Source organism: Eptatretus burgeri, chromosome 11 (assembly GCF_056783735.1).
Source record: "Eptatretus burgeri isolate ZD-2024b chromosome 11, Ebu_testis_v1, whole genome shotgun sequence".
NCBI classification, from domain to species: domain Eukaryota; kingdom Metazoa; phylum Chordata; class Myxini; order Myxiniformes; family Myxinidae; genus Eptatretus; species Eptatretus burgeri.
The window spans coordinates 85,333,794-85,351,560 of NC_140971.1; the positions used below are offsets into that span (position 1 = coordinate 85,333,794).

The 17,767-nt window shown below is 45.4% G+C and overlaps 1 protein-coding gene across 1 annotated transcript in view; it reads right to left on the reverse strand.

The window, feature by feature from the left end:
- Positions 1 to 1,718: 1,718 nt before the first annotated feature.
- The window catches only part of LOC147017522 (uncharacterized), a 236,010-nt gene continuing 219,961 nt past the window's right edge, over positions 1,719 to 17,767 (reverse strand). Inside the window, exons 25-28 of the mRNA XM_085847979.1 lie at positions 16,384 to 16,497; positions 11,533 to 11,587; positions 8,723 to 8,871; positions 1,719 to 6,642 (exon numbers count right to left, since the gene is read on the reverse strand). Coding sequence (XP_085704105.1) covers positions 8,765 to 8,871; positions 11,533 to 11,587; positions 16,384 to 16,497 — 276 coding nt within the window. The 3' untranslated portion in view covers positions 1,719 to 6,642; positions 8,723 to 8,764. The remainder of the gene's footprint in view (positions 6,643 to 8,722; positions 8,872 to 11,532; positions 11,588 to 16,383; positions 16,498 to 17,767) is intronic.

Below are 17,767 nucleotides of genomic sequence, written 5' to 3' on the forward strand. Positions count from 1 at the left end.
CCATCCCCATCTCCTTGAGATGATGGTCAACCTGCTGCAACCATGAGGCACGTGGTCGGCCCACTGGCCTCCTCCACTCATGAGACTCCCTCGCTGAGAGAATCTGGTGAGCAGGATCAGCGTCAGGAAAACGAGCCACATGTCCATACAGCCGCAGCTGACGCTCACGGACTATGCAGGTAACAAATCTCATCCGAGTCTCTCTCAGCAACCGCTCGTTGGACACAAAATCCGACCAGCGATAGCCAAGGATTCTCCGAAGAGACCTGGTACCAAAGGAATTAAGTCTCCGTCTCAGATCCTTGGTCAAAGTCCAAGTCTCGCACCCATAGAGCAAGACTGGAAGTACCAAGGACCTGAAGACTCGGACTTTCGTCCTCCCGCACAGGTACCGGCAGCGCCACACCCCATGATCCAGTGAATCCATGACTCCCCAGGCCCGACCCAGACGTCTATTGACCTCCGGCTCACAACCTGCGGAGACATGAATATCACTGCCAAGGTAAGTGAATCTATCCACGACCTCAACATCCTCACCACAAACAGACACAGACAGGACAGCAGCATCCAAGATGTCACCGAAAGCCTGGATCTTAGTTTTGACCCAAGAAATCCGTAATCCCAACGGCTCCGACTCCTCATTCAGCACCTCGAGGGCCCCCAAGAGGATGTCTAAAGTCCCGCAAAGATGACTGCATCATCTGCAAAATCAAGGTCCGAGATCTTGACATTGCCAAACGATGCACCGCAACTTGATCTCTCCGACATCCTCCCAAAAATCCAGTCCATACAAGTGCTGAAAAGTGTGGGGGCAAGTACACATCCCTGACGAACTCCAGTAACAACTGGAAATAAGTCAGAGATGGTACCACCACACTTCACAGCACTCTCAGTACCAGAGTAGAGTTCAGACATCAGATCGATCAGTTTCGGTGGCACCCCACGAAGACCAAGAATCCTCCAGAGGACATCCCGATTCACTGAATCGAACGCTTTACAGAGATCAACATAGGCTGCAAGCAGCCCCTGCCGAAACTCTCGTCTGCGTTCGGTGAGGACACGAAGTGCAAGGATACGGTCAATCGTTGACCTCTTTGGTGTAAAGCCTGACTGCTCTGGACGCTGGTGCTCAAGCAGATGGTGGCGAACCCTATCAAGAATTATCCGAGCAAAGACCTTGCCCGGCACTGAGAGCAGCGTCACCCCTCGGTAGTTGTTGCAGTCTTGGCGATCACCCTTCCCTTTCCAGAGAGGGACAACAAGGCCCCTCTTCCAGTCAGTTGGGATGATGCCTGTGTTCCAGGCAGAGCACAAAACTGCATGCAACGACACGAGTGCAGCATTTCCACCAGCCTTGAGAAGTTCAGCATGGATGCCACAGATCCCTGGAGCTTTGCCCCGTTTCAACTGGTTCACCGCAGCCTGTGTTTCCACAAGCGATGGTGGACCACAGTTGATTCGAGGGTCAGCAACAGGGATTGTAACACCCTTGACGTCCAACTCGACAGCTGGGGGATCAGCCTGGTACAACCGCTCAAAGTAACCGGCCCAGCGGGCCTTCACTTCAGACTCCTCTGTCAAGAGCCTACCACTCTCTGCTCGAACTGCAGTGCTCCGAGGGATGGGCTTGGATGAACCTAATGCGCGAATTCCCCTGTAAGCGGGACGAGAATCACCTGTCCACAGGTGATGCTCTACCCCCTCACAGATTCCTCGCACATAGGCCTCCTTGTCCACCCTCAGTGCACGTACAGTTTTACGCCTCAGCTCCCTGAACAGCTCAGCTCTGCCATTCAGCCTGGCCCTGCAACTCTGGTCAATGGTATCCAGTGTCCCTTGAAAGAGAAAAAATTCTTCTTTGCCCTGCGGTGAACTCCAAGGCATCCACCGGCAACATCAAGGACGGTGGTCTTGAAGGTGCTCCACAACTCTTCAGGACCCCCCAAAGCACCCAGACCCCCCAAGTGTCCACTCAGCCTGTTCGCAAACTCCTCAGCTACTCTCTCATCCCTGAGCTTGGCAACATCCAGCCTAGGCTGGGATGGTACCATTCTCCAGGATTTAAGGTGCAGCTTTAGAGTTGCTACAACAAGCCTGTGGTCAGTATTGTGGAACTGAGCACTCCGGTAGACCCTGCAGTTCTGGATCATCCTCCAACGACCGTCAATGAGGACATGGTCAATCTCCTTTGCCACACCGCCAGCGTTGGAATACCAAGTCCAGCGATGAGCTTGCGGGCGCTGAAACCATGAACCAGCCACCCTAAGTCCATGACTTCTTGCAAAGTCGAGGAACTTAGTGCTATTCTGGTTCATAGTTCCTGACCCATGGGGACCAACACACACCTCATAACCATCCCTATCAGTTCCAGTCGATGCATTGAAATCCCCCAAGACTAGAAGTGTATCTCGTCTGGGGCACTGATCAACCACAGACTCGAGTGTGGCGGAGAATGTGTCCTTCACGGTGAGATCACTCGCCTCAGTCGGAGCATAAATAGAGACCAGGGAAATGACACCTAAGGAGTGGCGAATCCTTAATCTCATAATACGCTCGTTGACCGGTGTTACCTCAATTATCATTGGGGTCAGCTTATTGGAGACAGCTACAGCAACTCCTTGGGCTTCCCAGGAAACAATGATTTATAACTGAAGTGCTTGCCTTAACATTTAACCCCCCGGGGATCTTTGCCTGGCTGAGGGTTAACTATTTGCCATCACCGCCGCGCCTCAGCACAAAGCACCATTTCCTGTGTGTTTTGTATTTAACGGCGATGGCCCCGCTTCACACAGGAGCTGCTGAGGCTTCATCGGCTTTTGGAGTCATATGCTAAAATCCCCTTCCCTTACTTCTTTATTATATCAATTCATACCTGACACGGAGCTTTTTAAATTTGCTTACTTGCGAGGCAAAGTAAAATCCAAATTGTGCCAAAGTTTTCACTTCTTGTGGAACTATTTCCTTTGTCTTTTTGTGCTGAAGTATGGCAGGACGCTTCCTCTTTCACCCCCTTTGAAACCAGATTACCTGCACTCAATGCCTTTTGGTGGAGCTTGCATCGGTGATGGTCTGCCATCACTTCCGGTCATGTTACAAAACAATCAACCAAGTCAAATAATAGTGCAAACGTTTTTTTTTTCCTGTGAATTAAAAGCTTCAAGTGTAAAACAAACTCAAATAAATAACAACATTGGTATGGAACTGATCATAGAATGAGCAGTAGGTGCAATTGTCAGATCCAAACTTGGACATAAACGATGAAGTGAGCCTTGAGTTCACCTTTGACCTTTTGATCTCAAACATATAGTTGGTTTCCCAATTCAATGCCACAATATGCAAATTCTGTTAAAATTTCAAGTCAATCGGATGTAAAATGACGATTTTAGAAACTTGACCTCAAAATTGATACGCTTCTCAGTTGGGGCTACCTCTACAACTTGGTGAAGTTTTGTGAAGATCGGATTAAATTGTGACCTGAAGGCTATTGACAAACATTTATTTTTTTGGATACATTGTCGAGGCTTGAATGAGAGCTAACACAATGCACAGCAAGGGGGAATGAGACAATAGGGGCGGGAGAGGGAAGGCCAAAACGTGGAACAGAGATATTAGCAGATCTGTGGGAGAGGGATGGGGTGGGGTGGGGAAGATGGGGTACACAAGATGGACATTACAGGGACTTTCAGGAAGGAAAACAGGGAATTTGAAGGAGGTGGGTTTGGGGTGGATTAACGGGGGAAGAAAAGATTGAGGTTTTGGATGGGGGAAGATAAGAGGTGGTGGTGAACAGCTGTTTTTAAGGCCTGGAGGGAAGAATGGGATTCAAGAGAGTTTGGGAGTTAATTCCAAAGGTGGGGGAAAAAAAAAGAGTAATGAAAGAGTGAAGGTGAACAGTGATTCGTGATTTTGGAAGTTTAACCAGAAGGGGGTTGGCGATTTTGAGTACCCTGCGGAAATATGGTGGGGACATGTGGTTGACAGAGCAGGATGAGTGAGACGGAAGAAATTTTTTTTGATGGATTTTTGAAGATTAGATAAGATTGCAGAATGGGAGGTTGGAGGAAGAAATCGTGAAGGTAATGGTGAATGTGGGTCAGCTCAAATGGAAGGAAGAAGAAGAAGAAGAAGAAGAAGAGGAAGAGGATCGGAACTCATGGATATGGGGGAAGAAAAGGTTGTTGTTTTTTTGTTATTTTATAAATTTAAGACAAGAAACAGTGTGTAGTTTTGAGGGATAGATGGCGGGCATAAAGAAAAGTGGGGAAAATAGGAATTGAGTACAAATAAAATGATCGTACACCGAGACGGGAAGGACGAGTAGGCCTCAAGGAGCCCAATAAGACAAGGTCGACGATAACTTATAAACAGCATGATTTTTCAAACAAAACCGAACTAGGAACCCACACCAAGCATACAAGTAAGAAAATAAAGTTAAAACGTGACAAATAATGACCGGAAACTTAACTTTGAGAAAGATGACGGAGACCCCTGAGAGAAGCTGCCATGGCTCCAAACCTGGAAGTGGAAGTTTTTTTTTTTTTTTTTTTTGAGAGAGAGACAGAGTCAGACAATGACAAAATTGACTGACCAATATGCTTGAAAAATGTTCGATTTTGCAAGTAACAAACAGACAGACCAGGGGTGAAAACATAACCTCCATCCACCTTTGGTGGTGGAGGTAATTAATAAGTTACCTGCTTTGTCTCCTGTTCCAGACGTTAAAAATCCAGAATCTGGACTTGTAAGGAATAGATAGATGGTCCTTTGCAGCCAATGTCTGCAAATGTACTCCTCTATCCCTTCACTTACTTCCGCAATATTTATATTCCCCCACCCCATACCTTTTCACCCATTTCCCCCTCTAGTTATCCACTCCTCAGTCAACCTATTCCTCCAATCTGCCAAATTCCCTCAATCATCCTTGCGTCTACGATAAAATTGAGCAATTTCAGTTATTCTGTGGCGTAAATATACTTTCATCAAGTCAATAGCTGGGTGGTGATGTAAATAAAAATCGGACCGCCTGTCCTGAAGCTCAACTGGATCAGGAGCAACAGTCAATCAAACCCCCTGCAGACCCACTTACACCCTGATTTTTAGGTCAGCTCACTGACCAAACCAGAGTTGGTGTCAAAGCCACCCAATGCTCGCCTGTTCATACATTTATCGTTTTTAAAAGACTAGTCTAATAATATTTTTTATAAAACATTGCAGTGAAGTCTGATCCAAATAATTTGAAAGCAATATATGTATTTGTATATTGTAATCAGTAAACTAGTACACATTAAATGAATGGCAAGCGTCTCGTATAAACAGGTGAGCATTGGGTGGCTTTGACACCATCTTAGGTTGAAATAAAAAAAACAAATTTAAATCATTTGTTAATTTCAACTTCACTACACGAATAATATGCCCCAAAGGAACCTCCATGCCAAATATCAACATCCTTGCACACATATTAAATGAATGGCAAGCTTCTAAATAACTTGCACCAAAAACTTTAACATTTTCACGCTCACGCCGGGGGTATCGCTATAGCTCTCTGTTCTTCGAACAGGCGAGCTAATAAAACTGTTCGATGTCCTCAGGTCGGTCCATCCATCCGTCAACAATTTTTATTTTTCTATCTCCTCGACGTCTCAGCCGATTGAGTTCTAACTTGACACGATGACAATATTAGTTGCTCTCTATAGATCGTCTGAGCCCTTTTTCACATTTTCACCTCGGGGTCAAGGTTAGAGGGTCATCAAGTGCAAAATAACCGATTGGTCGAATGGCCTATGAGGAAGCATCGGACGGCTATAATGCATAATAGGTTTCATTGGGATTATTACGAAGATTTAATTCGACCAACTAGTTTCTTGTTACCTCTGTTGTCTGCCCATGTTAATTGGGCAACACGACGTCTGTCTGGCCCTTTCCAGGGCAACATGAGGTCCTTCGACTTCAACACGGCTTCGCGTGGTTATTTTAATTTAAATTCTGTTTTCACTTTTCATAGTCGCTAAGGTTGATGAGACTGGGAGGTAATTCCCAAACCTGTCATAGTCGGCATGCACCAGCGGTGAATGCTCGGCCACCTACTTAAGATCTAATCAAGATAAGATTGGTGCATCACCGAGGGCATGCTCCCCATTCAGGAAGCCATGTGACCTCTGGTGAAACAGCAAATTTGACGGTGGACACTGGAACTCGTGGTTAACTGATTGGCGTTCATGGTTGCAAAGCAACCCACCGGACCACAAAGTTAATTGTGAGCGGTGGCCCCAGGTCCGGCTCTTCCGAGGAGAAACGGGGATGAAACCCCTCAAAATACACTCAGTACCCATGGCTGTAACAATACTTTTGTTCAGCATCAGATATGAAGCTTGTGGACAAGTTTCATCGAAATTGTGTGTTTGGTTAAAACGATTATGACTGAAGTGTTTACAGACTGAGTGACTGACTCATTCACCGACGGACGCTGCTCAATCGCATTAGCTCACCTGGACTTTTGTCAGGTGAGCTAAAAATTAAGAAATGGCAATAAAAAACAAAACACAATGAAGAAATAAAGTAATCGTACTGAACCTCGATGATGGCAGATGATTGTTCACCTGGATGATGCTGTTGCTGGTGCTCCTGGCTCTCCAATGCTAAGGGCTTCAATTGAAAGAAACAAAACAGGGCTGTGAAATTTCTTCAACCACCAGCAACATTCCCAAATACACCCCGATAACAAACAGCAAGTTTCATCTCATTCTGGCCAGCGCTTTAGGAGTGCAAAAACGACATCCGAGATGGACAGATCCAGGTGGCTATCTTTGGATAACAGATGATCCACAAATTTATGTGAATGAAGGGGCAAGTAAAAATCATTAATTGAGAAACGGACATTTGAGATGGGCATGGAATATTTAAATAATTATTTAAAATATTAAATAATTCTGGCTGCCAGACCATGCGTCCGATCAGGTTGAAATTTAAAACAAACATTTATTCCACATGTCTACGAGATCATAACTGTGACTTTTCACATTGATTGATGAAGCAGTTCAAGAGACAGAATTTTAAAGAATTTCCTTCAAACCAATGTGGCTGCCATTCCATGTGACCTATTAATTATTCACTAACACCCTGGTATCCCCAAGTTTGTCCCTCGATCTGTCACGCCATTTCTGGAGAAGATTTTAAAATGTTTATTCTTCAAAATATCAGAGATGCCAAACCATGTGACTGATGACATCACAGATGGAGAACTTTTTGTTCCTCATGGATCGGCGATCATACCTGCAAAGTTTCACCTCAATCTGATCAGTCGTTACGGAGAAGAAGATTTTTGAAGGTTTCATGTTGAAAACAACATGGCTGCCAAACGACGTGACGCCATCAATTTTTTTTTTGCCAATTACAATTTCGACCCAGATGACCCTCAAAATTTTTCATACTGATCGGATAAAGCATTTGACATCTGCAATTATGACGTCATAATGAAGCCACATATGACTTCAAAAAAAAACAAAAACTTATCACCCTTATTTCCAATGGATGGGGAGTACTTTACATGTGCCAAGTTTCAATTTTTTTCCAATTAGCAGTTTCGGAGATACAGAGGTCCAAAGTTTTTCCCTTTTTTCCAACATGGCTGCCACACAACGTGACCTATGACGTCATAGTTAGCACAAAAACATTCTGTAGTCATATCTGTGGTGAAAAATTCGTGAAATTTCTTTGGTGAAAAAACCCTCCAAAAAAACCTCATGATGTTGCAGCCAAGTTAGTTTTAAGGAAATAATTAAACAATTATTTCTCTGAAACCGTTTAACCTATCAATACTAGACTTTGCAGTGATGATCCACTCCCCTTGCTGCATAAGATTGACTTAAAAATGACATCATCAGTCACATGGTGTGGCAGCCACTTTGGTTTTAAGTAAAATATTTAAAAAATGTTTTGGAAACCGCTGTAGCGATCGAAACAAACTTTGCGTTTATGATCCACTTCCTTTGATCCATGTAAAGCAACATGTTTCACATCAATTTTTCTGTCAACCAATCAAGCACGAAATGAACCTCACAAACTTTCATACTGATTGAATGTAACATTCCATGTGTCGAATTTTGACTGGCACACCACTTCACCGATGATGTCACAGTCAAATCATCCTTATTCCCCATGCAGAGTAGTTGCCAAGTGCCAAGTTTCATTTTTTTTTTCCATGGTGCAGTTTTGGAGATACAGAGTTCCAAAGTTTTTCTGTTTTTCCAACATGGCTGCCACTCCATGTGACAGATGGCATCATAATTATCAATAAAAAAATTATGCATGAGTAGTTGCATCTATGGTGAAAATTTTGTGTCAATCGGATAAGCGGTTACAGAAATTTACGTGACGTCAGGACAACCTGAAAACATAATGCCACCGGCAACTTCATCACCAGAGGTATAAAAATATGGCGTTCTGCAATTTTTGGCTAAAACACATGTCTCTTTGGAAATTGTTTGGGTTTTTGCTGTTCTTGATGACTCATGACTGAAACGTATTGTTTGTAATCTATATATAACGTGATTGAAGGGGTGTGGGGTGGTGGGGGGGGGAGGTAAAAGTCAATAATTGAAAAAGGTATGGATCGTACGTATTACAATGGAGAAAACCTAAAGCCATTCTTGGAATTGACATGAAATGTACGATGCGAATTAATAACGCAGTGGGAATTCACCCAAGCATTTGCAGAAATACCTACATTTTTCATGAAAGTGTCAGGCTCATAAAGTCCTCCTCCATTCTAAGCGCTCTTCTCATCTTCTGAGGTTGAAGATGGGCGTTTGCTGAACACTTTCCCGATCTTCTTTCTCAATCGATTGAAGAAAGACGCCTTCTTCCGTGATTTCACTACAGATTAAAAAAAAACACAAACATCCACAAAAAATAAAATTGTGTGCTCATTCCAAACTAATAATAATCATCATCAAAATTTGTGAGAACTTATTTATGAAACTACACTTTCTGGGTATGCTGGACTGTGAAAAAAAACAAAAAGGCTTTCTGCAGGTTTGGACCTCAACACAAGGTCTCTCTGGAAATTGTTTGGAATTTTGCTGTTTTTGAAGATTCACTATTGAAATGGTTTATGAGCAATCATAATCTACATATTATGTGCACAAAAACAAATGGCAATTTATTTTTATATCTTTCGTTTCATCTTCTTCACTCCTCCCCTCCTCCAATAACAGACCAGGAATGGTCCAAGGAGCACCTCACACATATTGACAGCCATATTATTTCCCCTGTACATTGGAGAGAAGCATTCTCACTGCCCACCCCCTCCAACCCGGACTTGCCCAGTTTGACATGGGGGAACACGTGGACAAAACACCTTTCCCTGTGCAGTCTAAAACAGAGAAGGCGAGACCCCAACTTCCCACCATGACCCACCCCCTGGTAAGACACTGGGAACAACTTAACCTACCACACGTTATTCACACATGGTTAAAAGGCAAATAGTAGTGAAGGCCTCATAACTTGCCACTGCCACACCCCCAATAAATGCACCACTATCAGAGGATCATGACTATCTGGGGGAGCTAGGAGGGCGGGGGAGGAGTGAGGAGGGCAGGGGAGGAGCCAGGAGGGCGGGGGAAGAGCGCCGCCTCACTAAACGTCGCGATACATAACGGGAAGGAGGGAGGAGCGAGGAGGATGGGGGAAGTGGGGATGGGGAGGGGGAAATGTGGGGAAAGGCTCTCATCTTGCGTTTGCCAGTGGGACTTTTGGAGAAGGTCAAGGGGGCGGGTGGTAGAGGGGGGAGGGGGAGTGATGGTGCAGTGTTGAACAAAACGACGTACGTTAAAACAGCACACAGAGACTGCCCGGAGATGTCCATGGGGGTGGAGAGGGGATTTTGGAAGAGGAAAGTGTGAGGGGAGGAGGAGGGAAAGCAGCGTGATGGGAAGGGAAGGCAGCGTGATGGGAAGGGAAGGCAGCATGAAGGGAAGGGAAGGGTGATAAAACGCACCCGAACAGCCAAATTCTCTTTTTACCTGCTGGGTTCTATATAGAACCGGGTGGAGTATTTAAAACCCACGCTATTATCTACCTGGCAAAGGCCAGCCTGCATGTATGCTCACATATGCAGCGAACTTTGCACCCCTTTGGTTGGCTCACTGTGAATCTGGGAGGGGAAGGGTGGGGGATGAGGGGGAGGAGTGGGAGAGAGAGAAGGGAGGGATGAGGGGGATGATTGCAGAGAGAAACAGAGAGGGGTGGGTGAGAGGGGGAGAGGAAAGGGGTGAGTGAGAGGGAAGGGAGGGATAGAGGGGAGGGATGGAGAGAGAAACGGAGAGGGGTGGGTGAGAGGGGGAGAGTTGTGAGAGAGAGGAAGGGGAGAGGAAAGGGGTGAGTGAGAGAGAAGGGTGGGATAGAGGGGAGGGTTGGAGAGAGAAACGGAGAGGGGTGGGTGAGAGAGGGAGAGATGCGAGAGAGGGGATGGGAGAGATGGGGATTCCAGAGTGAGGGGAGAGGAGTGATTCAGACAGATGTGACATCAAGTTTAATGTCCATCCAAGAGACGGCACACACATTAATGAATCACCCTGCCTGTGAAACACCGGGATGACTGTTTATAGCTGGGTTGGGATTCGAACCCAGGCAAGATTGCACATTTTCAGTGACCGAGCCACCGCCCAAGGGACCACTTGCATAACAATGCGGGGCCAAATGCAAGTGACTAGGACCTGAACTTTGTTCAAGTCGATGGATATATTTAGTGACAGTGCGAATACGATTGCTGTGCATGGCCATGGTTTAGCACCAAGCAGCTTCTGTAGTGCTCACCAAGTAGCTTAAGCATTTAAGCAAGCACTCCAATGAAATGGATGATGATGAGGAACAGCCGACTTGGCATGCGATTAGCAATCGCAGATCGGTCATATGAACACCATGCACCCGGAGATGCCTGGAATGTCAAGCAATTTCCTAACTGAACAAATGAACACTTTTTTTTAGCAGTGGGAACTGCTGATCGGTTCAATTCCGGAGTTTACATTTTGAAATTTGGCTCAGATCAAGACATTCCAGAGGTTATGGCATTTGTGGAAATGAAATATAGCCACGAACACTGGCATCTCTGGGTGTTTATAAGCAATGCAATGTATCTAGCGATTCATAGATATGATGATCAGGCATTCAATGATACGAGTGAGGAAAGTGAAAAAAGAACTGTTGTTAAGAAACCATTGCGGACTGTTCCAAGTCAATGCATTGTTGAGCAGGCCAAAAAAACATGGCGAATGAAGACCCCAGCGAGGGACAGCATGGTGACCAAGGATCAGCCTTGATAAAGAATATAATTACATAAGGCCTTTAATTATCTTCAAAAGGGGTCTTTTAATAAACTCAGACACCCAATTTTCATTCATGCACACCCTTGGAGTTGCCTTGGTATGCTTGAAAAGTTTCAGGGTGCGAGGTTTCATGGTTTTGGAGTTATGGAGGAGACCCACACTGACTGACACACAATGACATTTATTATGATAAACTGAAGATTTGTCTTACCTTTGTTATTGTTCAGACTCTCAGTGCTGGTGTCTTTTTCTTCATCAGATGTGAACTAGAAAAAAGAATGAGATTTCAACTTCAGAAAAAAAGAATTTGATGTGAATGTGCCCACGATGCCTTTGCCCATGTGAGATGTCAACCCAATGTTGAGTTTGACCTCAATTAAAGGTCACATGAGAGGGAGTGGGAAAGAGAAAAGAGATCAGTAGAAGAGAGATAACATCAGATGCTTCTTACTCTATTTTTTGCAAAAAAATTTTCAAAGGGCACATGACCTTTGACCAGGTGAACCAATAATGGAATTGGTTCATCTTTGCATCACAGTCCATAGATGTCCCAAGTTTGGTCAAAATCCCTCCAGGGGTTCACAAGTTATCACAGTAATGAAAATCTGCTTCGGAAGCACGGACGAACGCACAACCCGAAAACATAATGCTTTGGTTTCTGAGGCACAAATAAATTTTTTTATCTGCGTCGGCGTTCAGCATGACAAAACTAAAGGGGCGACTCGAATAATACAAACAAAATGACGAGTTTTTCATTCCACCACTAAATCCAAAAATGTCTTTACTTTCTCCTTGATCAATTCCTCCATCAGTATCCCACAACCGCTCCCCCATCCAGATTTTGAACTCTCCAACTTTTTGTCTTTATCTGATCATCCACCTCATCTCATCCCTTTTTCCATTTTATTCACTCAGGATTGCTGGCCAATGCGACTGCCATGAAAACGGACCCATTTCCAATGTTCTAATCTGGACCCCTGAACATAGAAGAACGAAATGTGGCAGACCAGCACTCAACTTAAAAATGTTGAAGAAGGATACAAGCCGAGAGACAGAAGAACTGCAAAGAGCAATGGTTGTTGCTTGAAATTCAAAGCAAGGACTGGAATCTGAGGATCAACGTGATCTGAGTTCAGCCTGAGTGCCCATCTTGTCCCGGTCTCTCAATTGTACACATCATGTCTGCCCCAAATAATTTTGCAACACAACACTGAATTTTGTCATTGTTCATGACAATGAAAAGTTATCTAGTTGTTTTTAACTCACCGAAACAAGTAAATGCAAAACAGAAGAAAAGAACACTGTTTTTACGTGTTCAAAATCATTCTCCATTAAACCATCCCATTTCATTATTGTACCCATGTTTAGCCTGATAAGTGAACCAAATTATGTTTAAGATGAGCAAATACAACCCGTCGCTTCGTTGACGGGATAACTAAAGGGGTGGCGGCGGGGTTGAAGAAAAAGAGAGGGAAGAGAAACAGGGGGAGAGAGGGGGTGGAGGGGGAAATAGAGAGGAGGGAGAGGGAACGAAGAGGGAGGGAGAATGAGGTGGTGGAAGGGAAGGTAGCGTGAGGAGAGATGAAGGGAAGGCAGACATCCAGTGGAGCATTAATTATGATTCAAATTGTCTCATCAAAATGATGCTGCATGGAATAACAGTGAGATGGAAACAAAGTAATGTTTGAAATCCATTTTCTACTGCTTGTGCCATAAATATCGCCCGGAGACAAACACCGCCGGACGTGGCTGGAGATAAACACGGTTTGGAAACAAACACCATCCGGAGACAATCACTGTCTAGACATAATCACAGCCCAGACACATCCGGAGACAAAGGAAAAGAGAGAGTGAGAGAAAGAGAGATGTGGGGGAGGGGGATGGTGCTGCACTGTATGAGGAGGGGGCAGAGCGAGGATGAAACAGACAGAGTGGGGGGAGAGGAGCCAGCAGAGAGGAAAAATGTTGTGCTTTATGAACACACACACACACACACACACACACACACACACACACACACACACACACACACACACACACACACACACACACACACACACACACACACACACACACACACACACACACACACACACACACACACACTCTTTTCAGGAATCAGCAGGTTGTAGTGAGTGTGGTTACTGACCACAGTACTTACTGTATGCAACCCAGAAATCTTGAGTTTCACCATTGTTTTGGGAGAATTTCAAGAACAAAATTGAAAAAAACAACGTTGCATGGATATAGACGTTTCAAGGATGTGCGCAAAAACATGAATCTTTATAAACAGCTGCATGTGACGGGTCGTAAAATATTTGGCTCGGGAATTGAGAAAAGATATTGATACAGCAAACGGCTTGGAAATTGGGTGTTATCAAATATATACTGAACAAAAATATAAACGCACCAAGCGCAAAAATATAAACGCACCAAGCGCAAAAATATAAACGCACCAAGCGCAAAAATATAAACGCACCAAGCGATTGTTACTATTTTACCTCGAACTCATTAATACTAAATGTTCACAACAATTTGGTTGTAGAATCCATGACAATTGAGCATTAAATTTCAAAGAGTTCCTTGAGAATTCTGGCGACAGTCTTTGCGCTACAACAGCCGACACAACCAAGGTGTCACTGTCAGAGTTCACACAGTCAGTAGCGGGTGTGTCCACCGTTGGCGTCGCGCAGAGCGGTGCATCTCCGGCGCATGGACATCACCAGATTATCGATGGTGGCCTGAGGGATGTTTTCCCATTCCTCCTGGAGAACCACACGGAGCTGGCGGACGTTCTCTGGGACTGCGTAACGTTGTCATACGCGTCGATCAAGAACGTCCCAAAGGTGCTTGAAGGGCGACATGTCGGGAGAATATGGAGGTCAGTCGAGGACATCAATGTCCTCCTCACCGAGGAAGTCCATGCAGATCCTGGCAACATGGGGGCGAGCATTGTCGTGCTGAAACGTCACATGGTGAAGGCGCACAAACGGCACGACGATGGGTCTGAGTATCTCGTCCCTGTACCGCTGCCCGTTCAAGTTGCCTTCAATGAAATGAAGCCGAGTGCGCTCTCCATGGCATATGCCTGCCCACACCATAACACTGGCACCACCGTGTGACACCCGACGAAGGACATTGGCGTCAGTGTAGCGCTCCCCAGCCAGACGCGTAGTCCGCCATCAGCCCGATACAGCTGGAACCGCGACTCATCGGTGAACAGCACTCTCCTCCATCGTGCGAGGGTCCAGCGCAAGTGAACATTGGCCCAGTTCAGTCGGGTCTGACGCCGGACTGCAGTGAGGTCGAGTCCCCGGTGTGGTCGGCGGGCTCGGAGGTTGGCCTCCCTCAAGCGGTTACGCACCGTCTGGGCTGAAATGCGCCTGTTATGCAGCCCGACAGTCTCATCGGCAGTCCTCGTGGCCGGTCGGAGTCGATCCCAGAGATGTTGCAGCCTCATGTGACGATCCTGACCGGCGGTGGTCACACGTGGTCGCCGGGCATGTGGGCGGTTCACGGTGCTTCCAGTCTCTCTGTGGCGCGTTCTCAGGCGGCTAATGGTGGAGTGGTGGACATTGAAGTGTGCTGCAACGGCCCGTACTGACATCCCAGCATTCAGCATGCCAATGGCGCGCTCCCTCAAGATTTGTGACATCTGTGGCATGTTGACATTTGGCACCAGTCCACATTTTGGGGAGGCCTTTTATAGGGCAAGCTATAGGGAGTGTTTGTGTCCTGGTCACGCTCACTGACCATCACTCTGTCAAGCCCCATGGTGCTCATGGGAAGGATTACTCAACGTGTGAGTCCACACACTTAGAGTGGTCAATTTCAATGGGAACATCTGTCTTGAGCAAAACAAAGGAACCATTGCTCAAACATATCATCGGTTTGACCATTTTCCCATAATGGCAATCTTGACTTAGATATTTAGGTTGGTGCGTTTATATTTTTGTTCAGTATATTTTGCTTTGAAACTCACAAAGAGAAACCAAACCAAATCATGTTTCCAAAGCACACCGAATAACCAATTGCTTTATAAACAGTCATGAGGACAAAGGAAAACCTGATAAACCCTCAGCAAGATACCGGATTAAACTTTGACACCACGGCTCCCGTAACATGTATGCCATGCCCACACAACCGCGGAAACCCTCCAGGTCAAAATTTACCCATATGTACCATGTTCACGTACCTGTTGACTGTACATCTTGAAATGGACTGCTATCGACTGTCGGGTGCTCTGCAAGTGACTTAAGCACTCAAACAAGCACTCCAACGTAACGCCTGGCTTGGCGAGCATTTACCAATTGACGTTGACAAATCCATAGAACCGGAAACGCCCACAAATTCACCAATTGGACAAATGAAAACATTTTCTGCAGATGGAACTGCTGCCAAATTCAACTCTGGAGCTTAAATTTTGTAATTCGTCTTAGTTTAAGAGATTCTCAAGGTAATGGCATGTGCGAAAATGAAAAAAGCCACAAATGCTGGCATCTCCAGGCATCTATAAGCATTGCATCGTATCCAGTGATTCACAGCTATAATGAATAGGCATTCGAAAATATGAGTGAGGAAAATGGAAAAAAACAAAACTTTATTGTTAAGAAATCGTCGCTGCCTGTTCCAAGTCAAGGCACGGTTGAGCAGGCCAAAAAAACATGGCGGCTTCAGACCCCAGAGAGGTGACCCAGGATACACCCTAAGACTCCATCAAGGCCAAGGATGCACCTGATAAAGGATATAATTAAATAAGGCCATTAATTATCTTCCAAAGGGCCATTTTAATTCACCCAAACACCCAATTTTCACTCATGCACTTCCTTGGAATTCTCTTAGTATGCAGGCAATGCTTAAGGCTGCTAGGTGTCATGTTTTGGCATTATGGAAGAAACACACACACACACACACACACACACACACACACACACACACACACACACACACACACACACACACACACACACACACACACACACACTTATTGGTATTGATGCAAGAGAAATGAAATGCTGAAGTGCATTCGAATAACATGCGGAAGAAATAATAAAAGTTGTACCTGGGTCTCTTTGCTGCTGCTGCTGCTGCTGCTGCTGCTGCTGCTGTTGTTGCTAAGACTGCTGCTGCTGCTGCTGCTGAAATTGCTGTTCAGATTCATTCTGGTCAAAATTTCCTGGTAGAACAAATTATCATGATCAAACAGGTTGACAGCAAATCCACACAATCATCAAGTTACCAATACATGTCAGTGCAAATATGGACATGCGTTAGTGGTTTTTTGACAAATGTTGCATGTTCAAGGGAAGAAGTATTATGAGCTCACCTGGATGTGAACTTATGCGATAGAGCAGTGACCATAAGTGAGAGTGAGTCAGTCAGGAAGACCATCAACAGTTCAGACATTAATGCTATTTTATTTTTGTGTGTACAATGTCGAGCCTCGTATAAGAGCAAACACACAGAACATACAACAAGGGAAGCATGAGACAAGAAGGGTGGGAGAGGGAAGGACAATACAGCGAGGAACAGAGACATTAGGTGATATGTGGAAGGGTGAGGCATGGGGTGGGGGTACACAGGGTAAACAAGATGGACACTACAGTGACTTTCAGGTCCTTACACAACGGACTTTCACGAAGGTAAGCAGGGAAATTGCAGAAGGTGGGTTTGAGGTGGATTAACAGGGGTAGAAAAGATCATGGTTTCCGATGGGGGAAGATAAGAGATGGTGGTAAACAGCTGCTTTGAAGACCTGGAGGGAAGAGTGGGATTGATGAGAGTGTGGGAGTTGTTCCAAAGGTGGGAAAATACAGGGATGAAGGTGAGGATTGATTCTTGATTTTGGTAGTTTCACCAGAAGGGGGATGCTGGCAGATCTTGAGCACCCTGCAGAAATATAAGGGGGGGGGTACATATCGCAGATAGAGCAGGGGGTGAGGCAAGGGAGGAGACAGTAGAAGACAGAAAGACCACCAATCTTCCTGCGATGAGGGAGTGACCCAAAGACTTAGCCTCATCGCGGGAGATAACAATGATCCAAAATGCCTTGGTTTCCACAACGTGAAACCGAGAAAGGTGAGAGGCAGGAACACCAGTTCAGGGCGGAGAGCAGTACTCCATCAGGTTGCGGACGAAAGCTTTGTATGTGGTCAGGAGCAAAGGTGTGCCGAGGAAGGACTTTGCATGACGGATGATGCCCAGTCGGCGATTGGCTTTGGAGGACAGGTTGGAAATGCGGCTTACCCAGGAATGATCATGGCAGATAGTGGGACCCACAAGCATGAATGAAAGCACTTCAAGAGGATTGTTAGGAAAGTAGATGGGGGGCGGGGGGTCCAGACTGTCCTTCCAGAGAGAGATATTGTGAAAGTGTCAGATTTGTCAGAATTGAAAGACATGTTCCAAGTGCTGGATCACCTTATGATTTTATCGATAGCTGCAGA